Genomic DNA, 26,320 nt, shown 5'->3' on the forward strand with positions numbered 1-26,320 from the left:
CAAAAGATATCAGCAAGACTTCATATGCTGACATTTGTGTGATTGATGGTAACTGATTCAACCACGAAGAGTGAATTTCATTTTTATGGCCATGAGCAAACAACACCATACAAAAAGATCTCCATTCTGTTTGCAGTCAGTCCTCATTGCCATCCCCAGTCCTAGGCAACCGTTAACTTGCTTTCTATCTCTGTACCTTTCTGGACACTTCATATAGATAGGCTCACTTTGCTTCTGGTTTCTTTCACTTAGCATAATGATTTTGAGGTTCCATGTTATAGCATGTATCAATAGTTTATTCCTTTTTATTGATGAATATCAATATACTTTTATAGTTATTTTAAAAATTAATCTTACTGTTTTGTCTCCCTTATTTTAAACACAAACTCTGTGAAGATAAAGACCATTGCTAGTCTTAGTTGAAATTCTTACACCTAGGTGTACCATCTATGACCTATGGTTGCTCAATGCATAGAGTAAAACATAAGAGGAAAACTCCCTCAGGTGTAATTTCAGAATAACATTTATGAACTCATAAATATATCTGTCTACCTATCGCATCTGTGTGTGCATGTATATATATCTATATATTAGAACTTACATCTATCATAATATTTACGCTTCTCTTTCCTGCCTCCCATGATCTTTTTCAACATTATAAAAACATGAGTGGAAATTATGTTAACCTCACACCAGCATAATAAAGAGAGTGCTGTTATGTGTGTATTGTATAGCAAGTATCCTTGTAAACAAGTAAGATTGTAGCATATAGTATTGCCTTAGTTCAGTGATTTGCCTTCATGGCTTTTACTTTAGTATTTCAATAATAAAATTTTATACAAGTGGAAAACTGTTGATGAAGTACTGATTGGTTTAAAAACAACAACACTCTACAACATAAGCTTAAGAGAAATTTTTAGTTGTTTTACCATAGACAACTTACTCTGCTTCTCTTGCTTAATTTGTTTATCTGAAAATGGAGATGATGATGGTCATGGTCTCTCATGGAATTTGCTGTAACAATTGAAGTAACATATGCAACTGTACCTGTAATATGGTAACAGCCAGTTGCAGTAGCTATTAATAGATATGTGAATTCTTTGTAAGGTAAATATTATTTTAATTTTCAAATCTTGAATTGCATATGTAGAAAACATAGTTAGAAAATCAATGATAGATTGCCTCAGTGAAGAACAGCACTTGTTGTAATAATATACAATAGAATAGATTTCAACTTACTTTCAATAAATAAATGCCGAATTACCTCAAAAAAATAAATAAATACAAACAACAGCGCCCTAGTAGATAAAAAGGTGGTGAAGCAACTTTCATGGAGGAATTTTTTTGTGGATTATATAATTTTTTTGTGGATTATATAAATATATAAGCATGCGTGCATGCATGCTTCTTTGATTAAAGACCTTACTTAGATGAACTACCAGCTTTCCCTTATAATAAAACTCCAATTTACACTTAATCATACTGAGGAAATTAGGTGAATTGCTGAAGATCGCAGAATGTAGGGCTTAATTTATCATTTGTTACCTTTTCTAGATTTACATCAAGTTAAATGAAGTATTACCTAAGTGTTAAAGTAGTTAAAATACTTCGTCAACAGTTTAAACATGAAGTCTTACTGAAGCTTTAAAGTCAATTCTTTTTTTTTTTTTTTTTTTTTGCGGTACGCGGGCCTCTCACTGTTGTGGCCTCTCCCGTTGCGGAGCACAGGCTCCAGAGGCGCAGGCTCAGCGGCCATGGCTCATGGGCGCAGCCGCTCCGCGGCATGTGGGATTCTCCCGAACCGGGACACGAACCCGTGTCCCCTGCATTGGCAGGCGGACTCTCAACCACTGCGCCACCAGGGAAGCCCTAAAGTCAATTCTTTATCAAAGTTTAACTATGTATTTTTAGAGGTTGTTATTTAGATAAACTAAGAAAGAATACTGATTTATTAAATGTCTCTCTACGCTCCCTACCTTCCCTGCTGATACAGGCTATCAAGAAAGTAGACTTAAATTACCTCTTAGCTCTGTAACTTTATTATTAAAATATTAATTTGTAAGTTGACTCTAACTTCACAAGATGATTTTTCTTTCATTTGGGAATGAGTAAAAAATGAGGCATGGGGAAAATAAATATTTTTATCATTTTATGTAGTCATTATTGAAGGATTATTTACTTACTTGGTGAAACACTCTATGTCTTTGAAGAAGTTAAATAAAACTTACTCTAGCAGTTTGCCTTGTTAGTATTTGTTAAAATGAGTAGCTTGGTTTCCAGTTATGTCATGAATCTAATGGTAATTTGTGAAAGAACCTGAAAGCTATTTAATATTTCATTTATATTACTTCTTTATTGTCCTTGAGAGCAAATTATTGGACAGATTTTTTTAAATGCCACTTGTTTCTTGAATCTGAATTTTTGTTTCCTTCTTTTATAACTATATACATATCTAAACCCAAAAATATGTATATAAAATTTTATTTTGAAACGCCTCATTATTTTATAGATAACCTTAGGAGACTCTGAGAATTTCCTCATGTTTAGTTATGCTATTCTGGAGAGCTTGCCTTGTAGCAGGTAGATGCTATTTTGAAGAATATTGCTACAGTAAGTCTGTCTGGGCCTGCAGCTCAGTAATTGAATTGATTGTGTGTGTGGGCATGCCTGTAAAGAAAATACTTAAGGTTAGATTTAATATACTAAGAAGTAAACTTAGGTGAGGTCATTTTAAATTCTGTTTTTTCAATCCTTGATGTTAAGAAAGTAGTTTTTTTACTTGATAGTTCTCTATATACACATCTGTGTATCTGTACATATATTTACATATAAGCATTTTTTAACAACTCAGAAATATCTATAGATAATGTGGTAGCACTAAAAGTCTTTGCTAAGAGTAGTGAAATATTTTAAGAATGCTGTTTTAATTGTTTGTAATTTGGTATGGGGAGAACAAAATATGAGCAGGAAAAATAATTCCACATTATAACAGTAGTCCAAAATTAAGCTGTGGAAATAGAGCAATAAAACAAATCTGAGAAATAATGTACATACAGGGGGCTTTTATAATTTTTCAGTTTATCTTTCCAGTGTGCAGTATTTGTGAGTGCAATTTATGTACCCTTTCCCTTAGTCACTGCACCAGATGTTTATAAATACACTGCTGTAATTACTTGAATAAGGCAAAACATTTTAATTTATTGATGTGGAGTCCTAAGCTTTGTTGTGGATACTTTTGAAATGCTTTTTGGAAGAGTTAACATAACACAGAATTACAGTGGGTAGGGATATATTAATGTTACCCCACCTTCCCATCTCCCCTTCCCTGAATGAAAACACACAAAAAATTCTCTTTGGTTAAAAAATGAAAAGAATTAAGAAAAAAAGTAGGAGTTTGAAATAGAGAAACAGTGAAAAGTAGCTTATGCATTGGAGTATTTCTTATAATTATTTTATACTTTTAATTCTTTAGTTTTAGGGATATGAAATATTTTGCTTTATTTGGAAAACAGTATCAGGACTTCATAGGATTTGTGTATATGCTTGGATGTTATTACTAGTTGAAAAACAGTGAGTTTGATTTTTAGAGTGGAATGATAAACTGAATACATATTCTTTGCTTTGCAGAAATGTCATGATAAGAAAGCTCGTATTTTATGCTAAATATTTGAAAGATTTATTGTCATTTATATGTATTATATAAGTTAGATTTAAGCAAAATATTAATGGGAACATGTAACAGCCATAAAATAAGAACTTAGAAATACAAATGAATTTCTATCAACACTAGAAATAGTTTTGATCTTTTAATCATAAACAGAATGTATACACCCCAATCTCTACCACCACCTTAGCAGCTATCCATCAGTTTTTAGCTGAATCATCAGGCTTCTGATTTCCAGTATACGTGATACTTTTGAAAAACTGGTATCATCACACACAATTACCTTATATAACTGAAAAGAAGATTCATGTAGAGTTATAGATAGGAGAACACTCCAAGCTGAGAAAAGAACAAAGATCAAAACTAGGGTTTATTGATTTATTTATTATCCTTCATAGTACTGTCAATTGGTTTGGTATCAGGAAGCATCAAAATGGGATTTTACTCTTATGATTATTTTTTTCTCTCTCTCTCTTGTAAGTAATAACAAAGAGGGAGATAAGAAGGCAAGAAAGAGAAAGTCTAGAACAGTGGATTGCCAGGAGATAGGGTAGATAATGGGGAGACAGGAACTGCTGAAGAGAATGTCCCAAGACAACAGTGAACTGTAGTCCTGAAGAGCTGTCTGCCTCTTCATCAAGTGAGGCTGTAAGTTCTCTAGTTTTCTCAGTAATACTTCATTTAAAATAACTTGGGGATCTAATCTACATCAGCTTTTAGCAAAGCATTTTCAGTGGGAGAACTACCAATTCTGTGAAACATTCCATGAAAAAGTGGGAAATTTTGCATACTGTGTCTGGCTCTTGAGAGTCACGGTGCATTATTAACATGTTATCACCTCTGAAAAGATTTAATAAAGGAATCTGTTTAACTTTACTTTTAACATAATTTTACTTGGAATTACTTGAACATGGAACCCTTTTTAATGTACTCTGATTCTTGTCTGCTGAAACTATTGTCTATAGAATCAAGCTTAGAGATTATCGACCTAGATTAAAGTTGATAGAGCTTCACTTTCAAGCAATTCATTTTCCATATTTTTTTTAACCTTTATTTATTGTGAACAGGGAAGGGGTAGGACCAATTCTTACTTCTTCGCAATTTTGATTATCGTAGAATTGCAAGGGACTGTCTCTGTAGTGATCTATATAAAATGTAGTACTTTATGAATTTTCACTTTCAGAAAGTATAATATTGTTGATGTCCTAAATCAGTGCTGCTTAAGCTTTTTATATTCCTAAAAATTATCAGGATCTCAAGGAGCATATATTTTTATGGATCACAGTTATAGATATTTAAACATACTGGAAATTGAAAGTGAAAAACTAACATATTTAATGACATTTAATAATTCATTTAAACCAAAAATAGTCTATTGTAAAACATAAGTAACTAATGAAAAATGTATTTTCCTAAACTATGAAGTGTGGTATTGTTTCACATTTTTGATGATATTTTTATCTTTAAAAAATAATGAAAGTAGCAGGATTCTCTTATCCCTTCAGTCTGTTACAACATGTTATTTCAGTTGAGATACATAAAAATTTCTAGCTTCACACAGCTATGTAGTTGGAAAAGGGAAGAGGACTTTTATAAAAGTCTTCAGGTAATTTTGGATATTCTTTGATAACCTTCTTAAAGGTTGATTACAGTGAGGAATCTGAAACCATAGCAGTGAACGTCATATTCTATTGAATTAAAATCCATTGATCCATCTTGCAGTTTGAATGGATCTTTAAATCATCCATGATTTGTAGTGCATAGGTCATTTGAAAAAAAACATTTCCTGATGTATGCAGATCTTCTATATGTTGACCCATTTCATTGTACAGTATCATACAGTACCAAAATATAACAGTTATTTCTGTCACCAGTCAATTTTATCAGAAAAGTCTTTGACGCAAGAGGGAGGAGATCTGGGGATGTATGTATATGTATAGCTGATTCACTTTGTTATACAGCAGAAACTAACACCATTGTAAAGCAACTATACTCCAATAAAGATGTTAAAAATTAAATTAAATTAAATTTTAAAAAGTCTTTGAATATTGAGAAACCATCAATATCATGGTAGAAGGTGGAACTTTTCCAATGTTGTAATTTTAGCCTAAAAACTTTGGTTTTATCATTGGCAAAAAAATGCCAGTTTTCTTTGAACTGAAAGATTAATTCCATTCATTTTTGTAAAAACATCTGACAAATACCAGAGCTTGAATAACTAAAATTTTTCCGTCAGTCATCCTTTTAAATAAAAATGCTGTACCATGAAAAGAATGTGGATAGTGTAACTCATAAACAATCACAGAAGTTTTTTTCCTTAAGATGACCATCATACTTTGGTAAGCAGTTGAAATATTTTGCTTCCCATTTCACCACGTAAAATATTAAAAAGACATGTACTCAAGGATCAAATATAAGAAATTTTTAATGCTTCATCAAGAATGGCCTTATTCTTTAGTAAAACTGTTGTGGTTTTTCTTCTAATGTTAGTGTGTGTTGGTGAAGGATACAGTGACCACTACTACAGTTTGAGGCTACTGCCTTGATTCTTGCCAAGACACCAGCAGTTTTACTCACCATTGCTTCTATACCATCAGTCCGAAGGTCAACACAATTGAAAAGGCAAATAACATCTTAATATTACTATGAAAATAGGTTTGAATTTATGGACCCCATAAACATATCTTGGAGCCCCCCAGTGGTTTGCAGAGCAAACTTTGAGAACTGTTAACCCTACAGGAACTTGAACATTTCTTCAAGCTGACACAGTGAGCTTCTTTATCCTAATTTTTTTTTTTTTTTTTTTTTTTTTTGCGGTACACGGGCCTCTCACTGTTGTGGCCTCTCCCATTGCGGAGCACAGACTCCGGATGCGCAGGCTCAGCGGCCATGGCTCACGGGCCCAGCCGCTCCGCGGCATGTGGGATCTTCCCGGACCTGTGTCCCCTGCATCGGCAGGCGGACTCTCAACCACTGCGCCAACAGGGAAGCCCTATCCTAATTTTTAAGTGAGGTATTAGATCTTCTTGGCCCTTGATTACCATTTTGATCCTTAAAATTGTTCTATATTATCTTGTAATTTTTGAATAAGTGGTTAGTGCTATATTCCACCTTATAGCTTTTTCAGAAACTCTTTGTGTTCCAAATGAAATTTCTCTTGAGGACCAGATGCTCTTGTTAACTACAAGATATTTCTCTGGAAGGTTGATAGCACCATATCTAAAAACAACTCATTGAGATTCCAGTGGAAATTAAAATTGGAATTCCTTTGCAATCCCTTACATCTATACTTCTGATTTTATGTTCTGACTGTGATCCGTTTGGCACTGTATCTTGGCAAAGTATCTTCATGTACTTCGTTAAGACAGATTCTAAAATCATGTCTGTGTTCATTAGAAAAAAATGTTATGATTAATTATCAGTAATAGAAATGCTGCTGTTGCTACTGCTGCTGCTACTACCACCACTGGCCACCTCTTACACATAGCATTTAACCATGTTCTAGGTGCTATTTTAAATACTTTACATGTAATTACTTATTTAATTTTAACAATCATATGAGGTGAATAGTATTATTTTCCCCGTTTTTTAGGTAAGGAATTTGAGGCATAAAGAGGCTAAATGATTTTCAGTATCTGCAGTAGGCTTCAGAGAGGGAGAATTTTTGCAAGTACTGTATATTTGCTGTAGGTAATGACATGCATTAATTTAGTAAAGATGGTTGATCAGCTACTATGTGTTATAGATGCTGTGAACTGTGAAGACGTAATACTAAATCTGGAAGCCTATTTCTGTGTTTTCTGATTAAAGAGTGTCTACTTTCCTTCTGGCATTCTTCAGAAATCTTCTATATACAATCACTGTTCTGAAAATTATTTACTATGTACACATATATCTTTGTTACACAATAAATATATGTAATTTATTTCATGACACATTGGGTGTTTTCCTACAGTTAAGTTATTATTTAAATTAGAAACTTTCTTAAGCAACTTCTTATCTAATTTGACAATGAACAAATGTTCTACACTCCATCTGTAAAACGCCGTTACTGATGCTTTTGTCATCCTAAGCTTTCACAACTAGGAATTGGTGACTGGGAGTTGCCTAGCCCTGATGCTCTGGCTCATTTCTGCTCCCACTAGTGGAACTGTATTCTCAAAAGAATTGCATTCTTACAATTTGGTTCCCAAATCTCTTTCTACTCCTTTTACTTGTTATTCTAATTAAGTAATTTCATTAAATCTGATATAACCAACTGAATATGAATGTGAAAAGATTTTTTTTTGGAAAACTTAAGTTGAATGCTTTGTAAAGATAATAAACCAGTGGTGGGATGGATTTGGCTATGGGCCATAGTTTGCCAACTCCTGATTTATAGTACTGTGCTCTCTCCTTTGTCCTCTTACACTCACAATTCAGTTAACTCTTCTTTAAGTAGCCTTAAACATACATCTTCTTTTACTGCTTTTGTCTTTCCAATAGGATTTAACTCTTGTTCAGCTACCTCAGGAGATACTCTTTTTTGTCTCCTTTTCTTCTTTTATTCTTTCAGCTTATGAGTCAAAAAATAATTATTACAAAGAATGTACAAATGCATATAAACCTCATAAGAATGAATTATTGTAGAATCTTTCTATGATGTTCGTGGGGTTTCTGTGATGCCTCTGGAGTAAATTATAGTTGAAGTTTCATTATAATGATATGTTATTCTTCAGTAATGAACTCTCCTTTAGTATGTTTCAAGATAAATGCATGAAATAGTAAATAATATAGAGTTAAGATTCAGTATAATTTTACCTACTTAGGAAAACTCTCAACCCTCCATCACAGTTTTAAGCGTAATATTTTACTTTCTTTGGGATTGTTGTTGATGTTTAAAAAAGCGTGCAACATGCAGACAGTGTGGTGTTCTGGTTAAATGAAGAAACAGGAGTCAGATATGCTGAGTTATATGTGACCTATAAGACATTCACACTTGGATACCTTGCCTGGACTTTTTAAGAAACTAAGTTCTCTCGTTTGTAAACTGTTACATACAACTATCTAAGAATTCAGGGAGATAATGCATATAAATTGCTTAGCACACTACCTGTCATACAGTAAGCCCTCAGTAATTGCTGACTGCTAAATAATGTAGTTTCCCCCTAGTTATAGGCCTGGGAATAAGATATCTTGCTAACATAAGTACTGTATTTTTGTTTTGTTTTCTGTCTGAGAAGTAAAGTGGATTATTCCATTTCTGTAAATTAATTTAGAATATTGACATTTTGTACATTATTAATTATTATTTGATAACCCCAAACTGTATTTAGGACTGTAAATACCTTTTACCAAAATATATTCTTTAACATTAAATATAATTTCAGACTCTGATTAAACTTCAGTCATGGTATGAAATTTAATTTAAGGTCTCATGTGTTTCATTAGATTAGTGATCTCTTTGCCCTTGTGTTTAGTCTGTCATGATATTATATGAAACTTAAAACCTTCAGAGCATTTGTATTTTATTCTAAGTACATTCATCATTATCCATAATATCTAACGTGCTGCTATACCTGTCTTTGCATTCAGCTTCTGATCCATCTAATTTTCTTCTCCGTGACTATTGGCAAAAAAATTTCAGTTCTGAATTCTTAAGGCTGAAGAAGAAACTTCAAAGATAGTTTTCAAACCTGGTTTATATCTTCTTGAAAGGTGTTATAACACATTGAGCAGTGCAGTGCAATAGGGATGATTAATTTCACTCTTGCATCATTCCTCTAGGCAAGTTTCTCATTTTCCCATTTTAAAAATTAATTTACTCTTTTTTAAGCATAGGTAGGAATAATGATGAAATAATTTATAGGATAATGAAATAGCAAAATATTTTGAGATAAAGGAAAATAGATGACTAAGATTCCGTAATGTATCTTAGATTTATAAAAGGGTGCAGTAGAGCCGTATGATCATTACAAGAAGAATGTGTCTTATTCTATTAAAAAATAAGTAAAATTTATCTTTAATCTTTGGAAGACTTCTAAGAAAGAAAAATGTCCTGAAATAACACTCCTTACAAATAGTTAAAACTACTGAAAATGGAAACTCCAAAACTAAAATTGGGTCCAGTAGATCCTGTATATCAAGAGACAAGGATGTAATATCTTTTTACTCTTTTTGAAGATGCTTATTAAGGTTTTGTTCTTAAAGTTTTTTTATGTTCTCTGAATTATTGTCCCCTCCTCACAGAATCAGTTTTCTCTTTCTCCTCTTGCCCTCCATTCCTCTCCCCTCTCCTTTCCTCTCTCCCCACTTTCCCCATTCCTTCCCCCTTTCTCTCCACTCATCTCTTCTCCACCACTCCCTCCCCTCCCCAGTGTCCTTCCTTCTTTCTTTCCTTCCTTCCTTCCTTCCTTCCTTCCCTCCTTCCTTCCTTCCTTCCTTCCTTCCTTCCTTCTATCCGTTATTGTTCTGTGTCTGGTAATGGCTTACTGTTTACAAATTTACAAATGTAGCTATGGTTTATTTTAGGTTGTAGACATTTGTTTGCTTTGTATATAATGAGTTTGTTTTTTCAACTTGATCTCTTTTTTTGAATTGGAAATCTCACAGAGACAAATAGTACTTACATAGGGCACATTGATTGAAAGTGTCAGTCTAAGGTGGGTGGGAAGAGAGCCTTCTGACTGTAGACCCCCTAATGTGATAATGCAGATGGATTTATTCTGGGTGCTAACACCCTCATTAGAAGCCTTACCACTTCCTGGTCTATCAGTGAAACTTCCTTGGAAAGCAGCCTGTGTTGCAGGAAGGGGTTGGTGTTAAACACTGAGATACCCTACCTGCCTACCTGGAGTTATTTTCAAGGGGAGTGAGGGTTAGGATGGGTGCTCATTGAAACAGTTGTCCTATGTGTAAACTTTTCATGAGCCCTGATTTTGGCTCTATTTTTCACTGTCACCCTTAATCCCAATGGCTACCATCTTTGCTGTAGCTACTTTGGAGTATCTTCCGGATGCATCCTCCTCTGTCCATTTGATCCCTTAACCATTTACTTTCCCAACTTCCCGAAATATGTTGATATCGTCTCTCCCTCTCCTTCACTCCCCTCTCCTCTCCCTTCACTGTTCTGGGTTTATCCTTTTCTATGGCTATACTGCCTTGAGTATATTACTGAGAAGGAAGGAAGCCAAGACACACTCTCAGTGTGCAATTTTCTGAAACTACAGTTTTTGCTGCCACCAGTGATTGAAGTTACTTGTTTTCATAGCAACCCAACTATCACTAAATTTGCTGGGGGTTTTTTGCCAGCTTAAATTATATAAAATTGCTCTCGTTCTAATGTGTAACCTTTTATAGATAACCAGCAAATCATCATTTTCCCTTTTGAGTTGTTCTCATATAGTTTTCTATGAGTTGTTTGTTCATTTGACTTTCATATTTACTGTAAAATCTGGGTTTTATAACCAGTTTTCATAGTATCTTTATGCAGTATATTGACTCTTCATCACATTTGCTGCAAATATCTTCTAGTTTTTTGTTTTCACTCTAAATTTAATTATGTTTATTTTAGAAATTATATTATTTGAATATGTTTATCTGCTTCATGGTTTCTAAACTTTGAGGTAATAAAGTTATTACACCTCCAGACAATTTATAAGTACGGTTTTTATTTTTGTTTCATTAAACTTTCTAAAATGAATTTTTGTGGAACACTTTTGCAAAATAATTTGGCAGTGCATTTTGAGAGACAAGAAAATTTCTTTATGTTTTGATCCTATTCTTAGAAGACTTGATTAAAGGGTAGAATAATGTTTGGTGTTTTGAACTCAGTATTATTTTGTCAAATGCTTTGAAATACGAAAAGTCAGGTGAAATATTTTTGTGTTTTCCAGATTATTGCTCAGTTGTAACAATTGTGGACCAGACACATGTAAAGTTAACCTGCCTGTTCTTTAGTGGAAATTATGAAGCCCTTCCAATGATTTATAAAAATGGAGATATTGTTCGCTTTCACAGGCTGAAGGTATAATTCATACTGTTTAGAACTTATATTTGTTTGAAGAGAACGCTGTATTGCTCACTAAAACTAGTTACACTAATTATGTGGTTGCTTTGTTAGAACATGATGTCAGGCATTTCAAGCGGCAAGAAGAAATGTAAATAGTATCAGACTTCAAATGATTTATATTAGGAAACCTCTTCATTTGAGCAAACTACCTGACATCCTTCCACAGAAATGCGTTAGCTGCCGCAATTCCGACTAGTTGCATTCCGTTAGAAAACATTTAATAAAAAGGTAGAGCTATTAAATAGTATGTGATTTTTAAAAAATCAGCTTTTTAACCCTTTAATATTTTCAGTCTTTTAGGTTTTAAACATTTCAGTCCCTTCATAGTTTGCTTTTGTTACGTGGGTTTTCACGCAACCCCTTCACTATCTTGGTTGTCTTTTCTTCTATTGCTTCAGTTTATCTGTGGTCCTCATGGTCACTGATGCTCATATATGAGTGCAATAGTCCAGATGTCTTCTAGTCTTAAGATATGGTGGGAAACAACTCTCTTGCTCTATTAATGCCTTTTCCCTGAGAATAGAAGAATATTGGAGAACATTTGCTTAAAGATAAAGAGAACTAGAAATATTACTATTGTAGCACTATATTACAGGCTTATCCAAACTTCAAAAAAATAGCTTATTTCTCACACACTGCTGTTTCCTGTAGTACAGTTGACCCTGAACAGCACAGTTCTGAACTGCTTGGGTCCACTGATGTGCAGATTCTTTTCAGTAGTAAACAGTGCAGTACTACAGGATCCCACGGTTAGTTGAATCCATAGATGCTGAACTGAGGATAGAGGGCCGACTGTTAAGTTATAAGGGGATTTTCAACTGCACAAATGGTCGGTGCCCCTAACGCCCGTGTTCAGGGGCCAACTGTATTTGTAATTCTTGCTATTGTTTAACTGAAGTAAAATATACATCTCTCTTTTCACAGTATTAGCATGCTCATGTTACTAACACTCTAGAAACGTCCTTTGTACCCCTACCTGGGGTTGTCATTCACACTCCCCCCTGCCAAGAGTAAATAATCTCACAACTTGTAACAACATATATAGTTTCTTATGTATTTGTTCTTTATATAAAGGAAATACACTATAGTTTTTTGGGGGGTTTTTGTTTTTGTTTTTTTTTTAGTTTCTGGCTTATGCTTGTATGAGTCAACTGTACTATTACATATAGTTTTACTTTGTTCATTTTCACTGCTAAATGGTATTTTCTGTCCAGCCAGTGTTTGAATACACCAGAATTTATATATTTATTCTGTTGGTCGTTTAGGTAGTTTTCAGTTTGAGGTTATTATGCTACTATAAACAGGCTAGTACATACCTTTTACTGAATATATATAATTATATGTAATATAATGTATACATTTATATGTAATTATAATATATATTACATATTATATATTGTATAATGCATAGATACATATGCATTTCAGTTGATTGTATACCAAGGAGTGTGGTTCGTGAGTTCAGGGTTGTGCATATATTAGCCTTTAGTTTTCCAAAGTGTTTTTTACCAACTTACACTCCCATTAGAGATATAAGAGAATTCCAAATCTCTTCAGAGAACCAGTTTTTAGCTTTGATTTTCTCTATTGTATGTTTCTATTTCTCTTACCTTGATTATGTTTTCTTTCCACTTTCCTTGGATTTGAAATAATATTCTTTGTGCAGCTTCTTGAGATAGAAGCCTAAATTTCTGATTTTTAACCTTTCTTCTTTTGTAAAATATTCACTTATTTCTGTAAATTTTTCTCTATGTATTGAATACTACTTTAGTTATATCCAACAAGTTTTAGCACATCACAGCTTAAGTATCCTTCAGTTCAATATATTTTCTAATTTCCAGTAAATATATAAATACATTTATTAATATCAGACAGTATTACAGGAGACTAAAGGAGGTATTTCATAAGTTCAAAAGGGTTGCTTTATGAAGAAGATATAACAGTCATAAATGCATGTGCATCTAATAACTGAGCCTTGAAATTCAGAAAGCCAATGTTTTTAAGACATATCCCAGCTGTCTCAGTCAGACTGATGAGCCCTTAGCCTCAGCTGCATTTTACTCACTTCAAACTCTTATATTTTAAGTGTTCTAGTTTTCCCTATAATATTCATAAATAACTGTTACTTATTATCCTTTTATGAATTATACCTTAATAAAAAAACTAATAAATGTTTTGTTAGTAAAACTGCAAGCCTGATAGTATTAGGGAGGCTGCCACCTAGCTCTTTAAAAAATAAAAATAATCTTGTATAGTGTTTTACGGTTTATATGGTGCTTGTGGATTTTGATATAGCCCAGTAGATTTTATAATTTCATATGCTAATTAAATGAAATATTTAAAGAATTATGTCCTCTATTAACTATGCTGGCAGGATTTTATAATCTCACAAGTGTTTCCAGTTCCTAGGTTCTGGATCAGTAAACCTGTTTTGTTTGTTTCTGTTTTGTTTTCTACTTTGCCACTTTCTTAGATCCAAGTATATAAAAAGGAGACTCAGGGTATCACCAGCTCTGGCTTTGCGTCTTTAACATTTGAGGGAACTTTGGGAGCTCCTATCATACCTCGTACTTCAAGCAAGTGTTTTCACTTCACCGCTGAGGACCACAAAATGGTAGAAGCGTTACGTGTTTGGGCATCTACTCATATTTCACCTTCTTCAACATTAGTGAAATTGTGTGATGTCCAGCCAATGCAGTATTTTGACCTGACTTGTCAGCTCTTGGGCAAAGCAGAAGTGGATGGAGCATCATTTCTTCTAAAGGTAGATTTTTTTAAAATTTATTTATGTATTTATTTTATCAGTTTAATCATTTTTTTACATCTTTATTGGAGTATAATTGCTTTACAATGGTGTGTTAGTTTCTGCTTTATAAAAAAATATGGAACGCTTCACGAATTTGCGTGTCCTCCTTACACAGGGGCCATGCTAATCTTCTCTGTATCGTTCCAATTTTAGTATATGTGCTGCCAAAGCGAGCACAGGTAGATATTTTTAAATACTGGAAATTGTTTTGTAAGTTACCATGACCTATAAGCCTGTAAAGAGCTTATATTTTCAGCATTCTGGTGGAATAAATATGCATACTGTGTACTAAGAACTTAAAATCTAACCATTTTTAATGAGCCTGTAATTTCTATGCAACTTTACTCTTGAACTTCTCTTCTTTATCCTATATTTCTAGAGAAAAATAGTATTACCAGATCTACATTTTAAATAGAGTGTTGTTTATATTGTGTTTATATATTTCTTATTAGTACTAGCAAAATGAGTTGTTTTCTATTGCTATTTTTAAGTTGCAGCTCAAAAAATGCATATTTCTGTTTCCCTATCAAGATGTAGCCTTCCTTCTCACTCCTTTGCCTTCTTCTTGGCCCATTGATGTTGTGTTCTCTTCCCATGTTATTTCACTGTCTGCTTCATAGGTAGATGATGGATGGTTTTGAAGTGTTTATTTTTCTTGTTATATTTTATTTTGTTCTTAAATCTGTAGGAAAAAAAAGTGACATAAGACCCATCTAATCTTTGTTTACACCTACCCCAATTTATTCATGAATAGCTTCTGGAGAGGACAGTTGTCTGCTACCATCCTCACCTACCTAGCCTAGGCAGGATGCATTTAAACAAACACTGCTTCAGCCCTGCTTCTCTGGTTCTTTAGCTTCTGACTCTTTGGAACAATGGAACAGGAAATGGAGTACAGTGGCCCTTGGACAAATATTGGGGTTTAGCATTATTATCAGTTATACCTTGCCCATATTAAAGAATAGTGAAGATAGAAATTATTGAATAAAATACAAAGTTTTTGAAGTTGAAAATAGCACATATTTATATACACACGAAATACTCTGAAAAAGTAAATGCATGCTATAAAAAAACATAAATAAGTTAAGTGTGACAAAATGGAAGCTAAAGCAACATAAAATCATCCAAACAAAATGAGGAGGTCAGCCAGTCATACTTTATGCCCAAAGTGACATATTTAACAAATGAGTGTTTGCTAATCACTGAACACTTCCAGTGACAACAAATCAGCTGTGCAGAGAAGTATTCACCTTTCGGCTGCTGTATTGAGCGTAAATTCTTAAATTCTGAGATAAAACCTGCCACCTTTTAGCTGACGTAGCTGAATGTACATTTTCCTTCTAAAGCAAGAAAACATGCCTGCATCCCATTTTTATAGATAGCCTTTTCGGAGAAATAAAAACAGCTCTCATGTAGATATTATTTTAAAATACAGCATTCAGAAGTGAATGTAAGAAATTACATTAGTAAGACTTTCTTGAGGACAGTTTGAAAGAAATCTCAAAAGTCTTTCTATGCTCTTCGTCTCAAACTCTATTTTCATAAATTTATTTTATAGTAATAATTTAAAATGTGGAAAAATGCCTTTAAAGGAATATTTATCCTTATATTTCTTGCAGTAACAAAAATCAGAAAAAACTCGCATACTAGCGATAGAGAATTTTGTGAATTATTTATGTGTTGTGGAATACTGTGTGACTATAAAATGACATTGTAGACATACTTATTGATATAGAAATTCACAATATTCTCTTTAGTGATTAATGTGCTTTCATTTATATACTAAAAATGTATTATATGCATAGCAAAAAATATATTGAGAGGACTATATAGCAATATTTTGCTCATTTTACTATGGGAAGTCAAATTTTAAGTGATTTTTTTTTTCTGAAATTGGTTTTCCTATCCCAAACTATGAATAATTTTTTAAAATTTTGTTTTGAAAACAGAAGGAGCCAGACCTTACTCCAAATGAGTTCTGGTCCGCATGGAATATAGCGTAATTATTTCCTGTCTCAACTGAGATATGATGCTAATATTGGTCTCTTTATTAGTAACTACAATACATTCATTTTAATTATTCTAGCAGATATGATTCCCCCACATACTGTTGTTTCTAAAAGAAGTTAATTTTAATTATAGGTTATTAAGACTATAATGTTAATAAGAAGAGATTAAAGGCTATGGTTGGGGGTATACTCAAAGATAAAATTTAGAGCCTTAAATATCTCATGAACAAAGAAAGAAAAAAAAGTATAGCATATCAGAATAATCTTTCAAGTCAAGAAATTGAAAAATTAACAAACAATTATAGAAAGTTTGAGGTAGTATTTTAATAAGGTATTTAATTTTGGGATAGGTAATTTTAACATTGCCCAGAAATTTAAAAGATATTTTAAAGTGATATATAGTAAAAAAATTTCTCTCCTTGACTTCCTCTCTTGTCCCCGTGCTGCTATAATAATAAAAATAACATTAACATTTCAAATTGGCAAAGAATTGTTAAATGGTGATTGTTATCTATTTGGAAAAAAGAATTAGATCTGTATAAAATATGCAGATACCTAACAGATTGAGTTTTGATACAAGATTACAAAAGTTCCAGAATTTCAACACAAGGTCTGACTTATACTCTACTCTCTCAACCCCTCCTTCAGAAGACTCACGGATTGGTCTGTAAAGCCATTTTAAAGTCTCAAAAACATGTACACAAAATGAAAGAACAAATTCCAAGTGAAGAAAAATGCGACATAATGTTACTACTCCCAAAGTGATTGTCCTGGTTCTTTGAATAATTTAGGAAACAGAGTGAGTGACACAAACTCATGATTGTTTATTTACAACTTCGCACTGTCACCAACATTATTCAGTACTTTCTCTGTAATCTGACCCTGGCAGATACCTGTACAGATATGCGGTGTTTTCCATAAAATAGGCAGAAGACCTAAATAGACATTTCTTCAAAGAAGACTTACAGATAGCCAACAGGCACATGAAAAGATGCTCAACATCACTAATTATTAAAGAAATGCAAATTAAAACTACAGTGAGGTACTGCCTCAGACTGGTCAGAATGGCCATCATTAAAAAGTCTACAAATAACAAGTGCTAGAGAGGGTGTGGAGAAAGGGGAACCTCCTACATTGTTGTTAAGAATGTAAATTGGTGCAGCCCCTATGGAGAACAGTATGGAGGTTCCTTAAAAAACTGAAAATAGAGTTCACATGATCCAGCAATCCTATTCCTGGGCATATATCTGGAAAAGACAAAAACTCTAATTTGAAAAGATACATCCAATTTTCATAGCAGCACTATTTATAATAGCCAAGACATGGAAGCAACCTAAATGTCTATTAATGGATAAAGAATATGTGGTGTATATATACAGTGGAATATTACTCAGCCATAAAAAAAGAATGAAATAATGCCATTTGCGGCAACATGGATGGCCCTTGAAATTATAGTAATAGTGAAGTAAGTCAGAGAGAGGCAAACATCATATGATATCACTTATATGTGGAATCTAAGCAAATGATACAAATGAACTTATTTACAAAACAGAAATAGATTCACAGACATGGAAAACAAATTTACGGTTACCAAAAGGGAAAGGATGGGGGTAAGGATAAATTAGGAGTTTGGGATTAACAGATACACACGACTGTATATAAAATAGATAAGCAACAAGGACCTATGTATAGCACAGGGAACTATATTCAATATCTTGTGATAACCTATAAAGGAAAATAACCTGAAAAAGATATATGTGTGTGTGTCTATGTGTGTGTATAACTGAATCACTTTGCTGTACACCTGAAACTAACACAACATTGTAAATCAACTATACTTCAATTAAAAAAATAACAGTTAAAAAGAAAAGGAAATGTGGTGTTTTCTATTTAAGTAGACTGTTCACTCTTACCCAGCCAAACTTCTGACATGCAGAGGCATTCTCACCTCTCTCCAAATGTCTTTTGTCCAGCCCTTCTATAGCATAGCATAGCCTCAAGCTCATCTCTTCCAACCCTAGCACAGCACAGGCTAGCTCAGGTCTTAAGGATGGGATAGTGCATACTCGTCCTGGACCCCTGTTCCCATCCTTACCTCAAGGTGACTTAAATAGCAATCCAACCTACCTTTCCCTTTCCATCACCCATGATTGTAATTCACTTGTGTTCATAACATCTAACATAAACAAAATATTCATATCTGTGCTTTCAAAGGCCTTTTCCAAATCAGAACAAAGTGGAAAAATGGGCAGAGGTCAGATTAGTTCCTTAAAAGCTAGGAATTTATACTTAAGAAAATTAGCAGAGATACTTGTAAAGATTTATATACAAGATGGTAATTACTAAATTATTTAAAATAGCAAAAATTTTGAAACAAATGGCCAAAAAAGGGATTGGTTTAATAAATTTGTTTGCATCTATAATGTAATGTGAAGCCATTGAAAATCCTATTTTAGAAGAATATTTAAATTGCCTGAAAAACTGCCCAGCAATAAATTAAGAAATGAAAAGCAGAATAGAATGCCAGTTTGGTAAAAAGAAAAATAGACATATATATTATAACTACATAGAAGAAAAAAAAGATAAGTAAATTCAACAATATGTTAATAGTTTTTCCAAGCTCATAGCTGTTTGAATTTTTTTCCTTACATTTTATTCATTACCTATACATATGTAGTCCTTTTACAATCAGGAAAGAATATACATCATATTCAAAGTTTAACAGATATTTGGGGGAATATATTTAATTACTTTTAAGCTATGTTACCAGCAAATAAAACTCTTCTAGCCTCCACAATTTTACAAAAAGATCATTAAACTTTTGTTCTACTTCTTATGCAGGTATGGGATGGCACCAGGACCCCATTCCCATCTTGGAGAGTCTTAATACAAGACCTTGTTCTTGAAGGTGATTTAAGTCACATCCACCGGGTGCAGAATCTGACAATAGACATTTTAGTCTATGACAACCATGTTCAAGTGGCCAAATCTTTAAAGGTGATGTTGTATAGCAAGCATGTTTTGCTCTTTTGTATTTTTATAAATTTTAGGGTAAATCACATGTTAGATGATATTTGAGGTCTAGAAATTAACTCCAGATTAATTTTTTTCTTTAATTTGTAAAATGTGTATTTAAATTATTAGACGATATATTAAATTATAATGGCTTGAACAGCTTTTTTAAAGTTAAAGAATGTTTCCTGAACATCTTAAAGCTGTGCCCAATTTTACTAGGGAGAGAAAAATTTTTTTCTGCCATAAAATTTGCTTTAAAATAACAAAGGATGTATAAAATATTTGTAAACTTAAATGATAAGCTCTTTTACTTGGTTTGATAAAATCCAGTCTTCAACTTTTTAATCCACCTCTAAAATATATTGATAAATTGTCTGTGTATACCATACAGTTTATTAGAATTTGCTCACTGTTTTTGAGATGCAGTTTTCTAGGTAAAATAACGCTGCTTAGTTTTGGCACTTCTTGCTTCTTAGTAACATTTTAAGGAATATTTTTCTTCATTTTACCATGTCATTTATTTGCAAGTAATCTTTCTTGCAAAGAATGCTGTCATTGATAATAATGATGATAATAGTAACATGTGTTAAAGCACTTCATATGTATTTAGCACTGTCTTGTGCTGTAGGTACTATCATCATTTCTGTTTTACAAATGAGAAAACTGAGGCACTCAGAGGCCCAAGATTTCTCACTTACTTGCGTGAAGCCTGTATTTGAATGTATGTCTGTTTCCAGAGCTAATCTTCTTAAGCAGTATAAAGAAATGAATTTCTTTATTGCAAATAGCTTCCATCCTACATTTAGGGAGGTATATAACCTACTTATGGGAAGAAAATAGGGAAAGTGAATTGTAATTTTTTTAAATCTGAATTTTAGTGCCCGGTTTCTTTTTTGCAAATAAATGTTCTTGGAGAAGGAAATATTTCCACTTTTACACTGTGTTACAAAGAAGCCCACCCAACTCAATAAATTAGGTTAAAGTTCAGGTCAAGGAAGGTGATAACTGTACTCTTTTGTCCTTTATGAGTGTGTTCATACCTTTAATATCAGAAAATTGACTGTTGAAAATATATTTTTGATGCTTTTCCTTGATTTTATCTGCATTGATTAGCTTATTTCAAAAATAAATGTAATGATAAAGCCAATCTAAAGTCTTTTTAAAATACAGATAGAGTTCTTTTACGAATGAAAAAGATTTACATTTTAGATTCGACTTTCACTGTTTTAATTCCCTTCTCTTTCCCTATGCTGTTTCTATAGGTCTTTTGTTCCTCTCTCTTGTCCTGATTTCCTTGTCCCAAGTCCTGGACAGCACCTGCCACAGTGCTTTCCATGTAGTAAGGGTTAAGTAAATAATATCTGCTGGTGAATGCATGAATCAATAAGCGCTGTGAATTTTTTTCAGATTTTTTTCATCTCCTTTGTCTGCTTTATCTCACCCACTAGAGGGTGCTATGAGCATACATAATTAAGAAAATGTAGGGCAATTAATTTTTCTCTAAAGATATCATGACATTTATCTACAATGTAATAGAAAAATGAAAAGGATTTTCTCTATGTGTAAGTAATATAACTGTAGGCTTTTATTTAATGTACCTTGACATCACATTTTATTTGTTCTGAGGCAACCTCTATACTAACCATTTCGTATTTATTTAAGAAGTGCCCAGAGTCAAATGATATTGATATCAATTAATTCTTGTCAACACTCGACGATAACTGCTTAAAATTGCATATTTATATTGAAATGCATGGATTACATGTATTTTTGTTGAATAGGAACAGGAAAAAAATGTGATTTTTATTTTATGTAATAAAGAGGACAGTTACGGCAATTGTAAAGTACAATATAATTGAACTCTATATACGATACATTTTACAGCTAAAGTTGCCCTTAACATTTTTCCTAAACCTTGCTTTTTAAGTAAGTTATCTCCTTCCCTAAACATTTTGCTCACACACACACACACACACACACACACACACACACACATACTTCAAACCTTTTGTCTACAAACAAAAGCAGTGTATTTTCAATCCTCAGACTTATTCTGACACAATTTAAAAATAATTATAAAACACACGTAGTTCTAATTATGTTTGGCATTCAGTGACCCAAGAACTATATTTTGGTTATTTTCAGACACATACAGGTCATTAAAAATATTAAACCTAAAGGGAAATTTTTGAAAGTTTATAAGGAATATTTAAATTATTTCTAAAGGAATAAACATTTCTTAATAGCCAGTTTGCTTTGCTTTATTTTTACTGTTTCTGTATTAAAAAGGGCTTTTACAACAATTTTTAGAGGTATGTTTTATAATTTTTTTGTTATTACCAATAAGACGATTTGTTTGTTATGTATTTGTCTATTATAACAGAGCATCTGGCACGTTTTATAATATATTTAGCAAGCTTAAAAAAATATACAATGCTGCCTCCAGAAGGAATTTCTGGAAATAACAGTTTGTCATTTTTATAGCCTATATATATAAAATTCTCTCTTGGTCTTTAAAGTATAATTTTGTTTTATTATGAAATACAATAGTAAAGAAGATAGTATAACAAACATCTACGTGCCTATCATCCAAACTTAACATTTCTAAATGTTTTGCACACCTATTTCAGGTACTTTTAATTTTAAGAAATGAAATTTCTACATGTGGAACCTTCTTTGTACCTCTGCTTGTTCTAATTTTTTGCTCCCAAATATCCTTTTTATTTATCCTAACATGTACGTGTACACACCCATGTTTATTATGCTTTTATTTTATATACTTTTGTCTGAAAAATGCATATGGTTATGTATCATTCTATAATTTGCTTTTTTCCTTTGACATTATATTTGTAAGATTTATCCGTGTTCATATATGTGTCTGCATTAATACCAGCCTGTCTTAATAATCATACCTTTATTTTTAAATGATATTTCATAGGTTAAGCCCTCACTCCCAGTTCAGTCTTCAAAAGTAACTTGACTGTTCACTTTCAGATCAGTTTTTACAATTCCTTGAAAGGCACTGGAGATTTAGATAGAAACTGCATTGATTTTAAAGAATAATTAATTAGGAAATTATCTTTATAATGTTGAAACTTTTCATTTATGATTATGGTATCTTTCGCCTTGTGTCTGGCCTTCTTTAAGTCCTTTGTAGATTATATACATTTACTGCACGAATATATTATGTATATTAAAAAGAATTACAGAGTAATAAATGTTCAAAAAGAATGTCATAAAAGTAAATACAAATAGACATATTTCCTTCCATCATCTTACTTTGGAGAACATGAGGAAAATCAGTTTTGTCATCGTGTGTGTGTGTGTGTGTGTGTGTGTGTGTGTTTGTGTGTTTTCCTTCTCTGACTCTATTTACCCTGCTCCCCTGCTATTCTGTCAGTGGAAGAAGTCAGAGAAGAAAAGACTAAGTGCCTTACCTCCTTATAAAACCCATGATTGGATGGGAAAAAGATCCTTGAGGATGAAGGAGTAGCTCTGGGAGTGTGGATTTTTTCCCCTTATTTTTTCCCCCCATTTCTCTCCTCCATCACATCCAGAGGGTGATGAGGAGAAATACAATGAACTGAAACAGCAGTAAGCAGAGGTGGGAGGTTGGTTTACTACCTTCTCTTTCTTTATTTTCCCCCATGTGTAGCTTTTCTGTTACACAGAATCTCACCACGGTTAATCTTGACCTTGTAGGAAAAAAAGAATGGTAGTCCCACAGCCATCAGCAGTCAGGAGTGCTGCTTTATACAAATGAATTAAATTTCCTAGTTGGTAACTAACTCCTTTTGTTTATAACTCTTTCTTCATAAAAATGTGATTTAGGTAATACAGCTTCTTCCTTTCAGTATGTGTCAGTTTCTTTAATAAACATTCTGCATCTGTCTCTTTTTAAGTCTTCTACATTAAAAGAATATCAAATACTCCGTAATTAAAGATATTTTTAAGACTAAGTTTAGCAAAACATCTAAAATTATAGGACATTTCGTTCAAAACTATAATTGGTTTAAATCTATATTTGAACTCATAGAAGGTGTTTCACATTATGGTGTACAGAGAAAAATATTTACAGAAATTTTCTTTCCATAGAACTTGTGGAATAGAGGGGGTTTATTATTTTGGTAGAGTAGCACATTTAAACATACTTTCTAGTATTCTCATAATGAGAGTGTTTTAGTGATCATATTTAATTAAATCTTACCTTAAATTAGTTAAAGTAGGTTATTTTCAGAAACCTTAACCAAATAGGTTCTTAATCAAATAGAGAGCTTGGATTTGATTTAGGTAATAGGTTTCTTAGCTACCATATCTTAGCAATGCTAAGACTCAATCTTATTTAACATTTTAACATCTCTAAAATGGAAATATGCCTTTACATTTGAAAAATACATACATATCTATACATGCATATGTATGTGTACAAACACACACACACACACACACACACACGTTTTGGTTTTGATACAGTGTCCTTGGGGCTGATATTGAGTACACATTAGTAGAACATACCACTTTCCTTTCTGATGAGTCAACATCCCGGGTTATTGGTCTGTGCCCCATGTTAGTTGTTAAATATTGTATCAAAAATTGTTTGATTTTTTTCCATTTTCTAAATAATAAATCATCTGCTTTTAGGTTGGAAGCTTTCTTAGAATTTATAGCCTACATACCAAACTTCAGTCAGTCAATTCAGAGAACCTGGCAACATTTTTAGCCCTAGAGTTTCATCTCCATGGAGGCACCAGTTACGGTCGGGGAATCAGAGTCTTGCCAGAAAGTAACTCTGATGTGGATCAACTGAAAAAGTAAGCATATTATAAACCTATTTAGAAATTGTAAATAAGGTATTAATTAAGCTGGTTTCTAGGATAATATTGTTCTGAGGTGGGAAGGGGGGCTCTAAGAGGTCTCTTGTAATTGATCCTCAGAGCCTTCCTTGCCATTCATTATTCATTTTTTTAAATAGATGAACCAAATGAAACAAATCAAGTGATTGTAGGTTCAAATAGCTACATAGTAGCAGAGCTGGGTTTATAGTCTAGGTTTTCCAATAGTTACTTATGCTCTTACCTCTACTCTTTGCACTCATGTTCTTCTACCATTTGCCACCTTCTCCAGGTACAGAAACAAACAGTGGAAACTGGAGCTTAGCTAAAGTTTGGAAAACTTGATAAATATGTCTAGGGTGCCAAACATACTTGATCAATCATGGACAAAATACTGCCTTTTTTTTTTTTTTTTGCGGTACGCGGGCCTCTCACTGCCGTGGCCCCTCCCATCGTGGAGCACAGGCTCCGGACACGCAGGCCCAACGGCCACAGCCCCACGGGCCCAGCCGCTCTGCGGCATGCGGGATCCTCCCGGACCGGGGCACAAACCCGCGTCCGCATCGGCAGGCGGACTCCCAACCACTGCACCAGCAGGGAAGCCCCAATACTGCCTTTTTAAAGTGCGTATAACCGAGAAAATAGGTAATGGAAATATTTCAGGGTATCATATGTTTAAAACTTTTAGGTGTGCCCAGAAAGTGAATAGTACCTTAAATCCTGCTACACTTGCAGTTCCCTTTTCCTTGAAGTACTCCTGTTAATGATGTGTGCAGAAACTCTTCGACCCGTATTCTAGGGAAATAAAAATTCTTCTACATATTTTCAAAGAGTTACAGAAAATATCCTTTTCAGTAAATTGAAATGACATAGCTATTTTCCAGGTTTTAATATATTGAAATCAATATGATTTTATCATCAATGAAATTAGCTATTTTAATAACCTTCTATCAGTTTCCCTACTTTATTTCTCATATTGCAATATATAGCCACATAGTATTTCACTACTTGAGTCTAGAATGAGATTTTTCTGACTTAGAATGTCATCCATTAAATACCCAGCTTATTTGCAGTATTTCATCATCCCACTGTTGTACTTGTGTCTTTCTAGACTTAGGTTTTTAAAATTTGAGGGTCTCTTGGAATCCCCTGATAATCTGTTAAAAAACTATAGTCCTCCTGAAAAATGCATACACACACAGAATTTTTTATACAATTTCATTGAGCTCTTGGTTTCTTTGGGTAGAGCTAAACTGATCATTGTTTGACTTTGTTTTATGCAATTAAAAATTCTATTCTTTCAATTACAGGGTTTTAGAATCTGTAGATTTGCCAGCCAATCAGCGTTTAGAGGGTATATGTCAATCAGAACATGAGGACAGCTTTTCAAATATTTCAAGTAAGGACAGTTTTTTAATTTATTAAAGTACAGTTGATTTACAATATTGTGTTAGTTTCAGGTGTACAGTGTCAGATTCTTTTCTGTTACAGATTATTAACAAGATATTGAATATAGTTCCATGTGCTTTATAGTAAATCTTTGTTGTTTACCTATTTTATATATAGTGGTGTTTATTTATTAATCCCATGCTCCTAATGAGTAAGGATAATTTTTAATGTTGCCAGTTTAGTTTCTGCTAAGTAAAATGACTTTATCAACATAAATTCTCTTTTTTAATATCTTCCTATCTCTATTTTTTTGTTGTTGTTAAATCCATATTCATTGTAAAGAAACATGCTAAATCTTTATCAGTGTCCTGTGCAAAGGTAAACGTTACTCCTCCCTTACCTGTATAGTTACATTTTCAAATTGCGGTGGTAGGGATTACTTGATTTGTGGTATATGTAATGTTAATGTGTTTATATATGAATTTATTATAAATCTGTATTTATTTCCTAGTAAACTGTTTTGCTCATCAGTTTCTAAAAGGAACAAAGGTTGTT

General features: G+C 33.0%; 1 protein-coding gene and 1 non-coding gene across 3 annotated transcripts in view; one reads left to right on the plus strand and one right to left on the minus strand.

Annotated features, from left to right (window-relative positions):
* Nucleotides 1-26,320, plus strand: part of POT1 (protection of telomeres 1) — a 79,055-nt gene that overhangs the window by 31,336 nt on the left and 21,399 nt on the right. For both annotated transcript variants that reach the window (XM_030857683.3, XM_030857684.3), the window contains 5 exons: nt 11,539-11,669; nt 14,188-14,478; nt 19,371-19,526; nt 24,186-24,355; nt 25,687-25,775. In XM_030857683.3, coding sequence (XP_030713543.1) covers nt 11,539-11,669; nt 14,188-14,478; nt 19,371-19,526; nt 24,186-24,355; nt 25,687-25,775 — 837 coding nt within the window. The remainder of the gene's footprint in view (nt 1-11,538; nt 11,670-14,187; nt 14,479-19,370; nt 19,527-24,185; nt 24,356-25,686; nt 25,776-26,320) is intronic.
* Nucleotides 14,591-14,697, minus strand: LOC115853949 (U6 spliceosomal RNA). The gene has a single exon (XR_004039794.1). It is a non-coding gene; the product is annotated as a U6 spliceosomal RNA (small nuclear RNA).

The sequence above is a fragment of the Globicephala melas genome, chromosome 9 (assembly GCF_963455315.2).
Source record: "Globicephala melas chromosome 9, mGloMel1.2, whole genome shotgun sequence".
NCBI lineage: Eukaryota > Metazoa > Chordata > Mammalia > Artiodactyla > Delphinidae > Globicephala > Globicephala melas.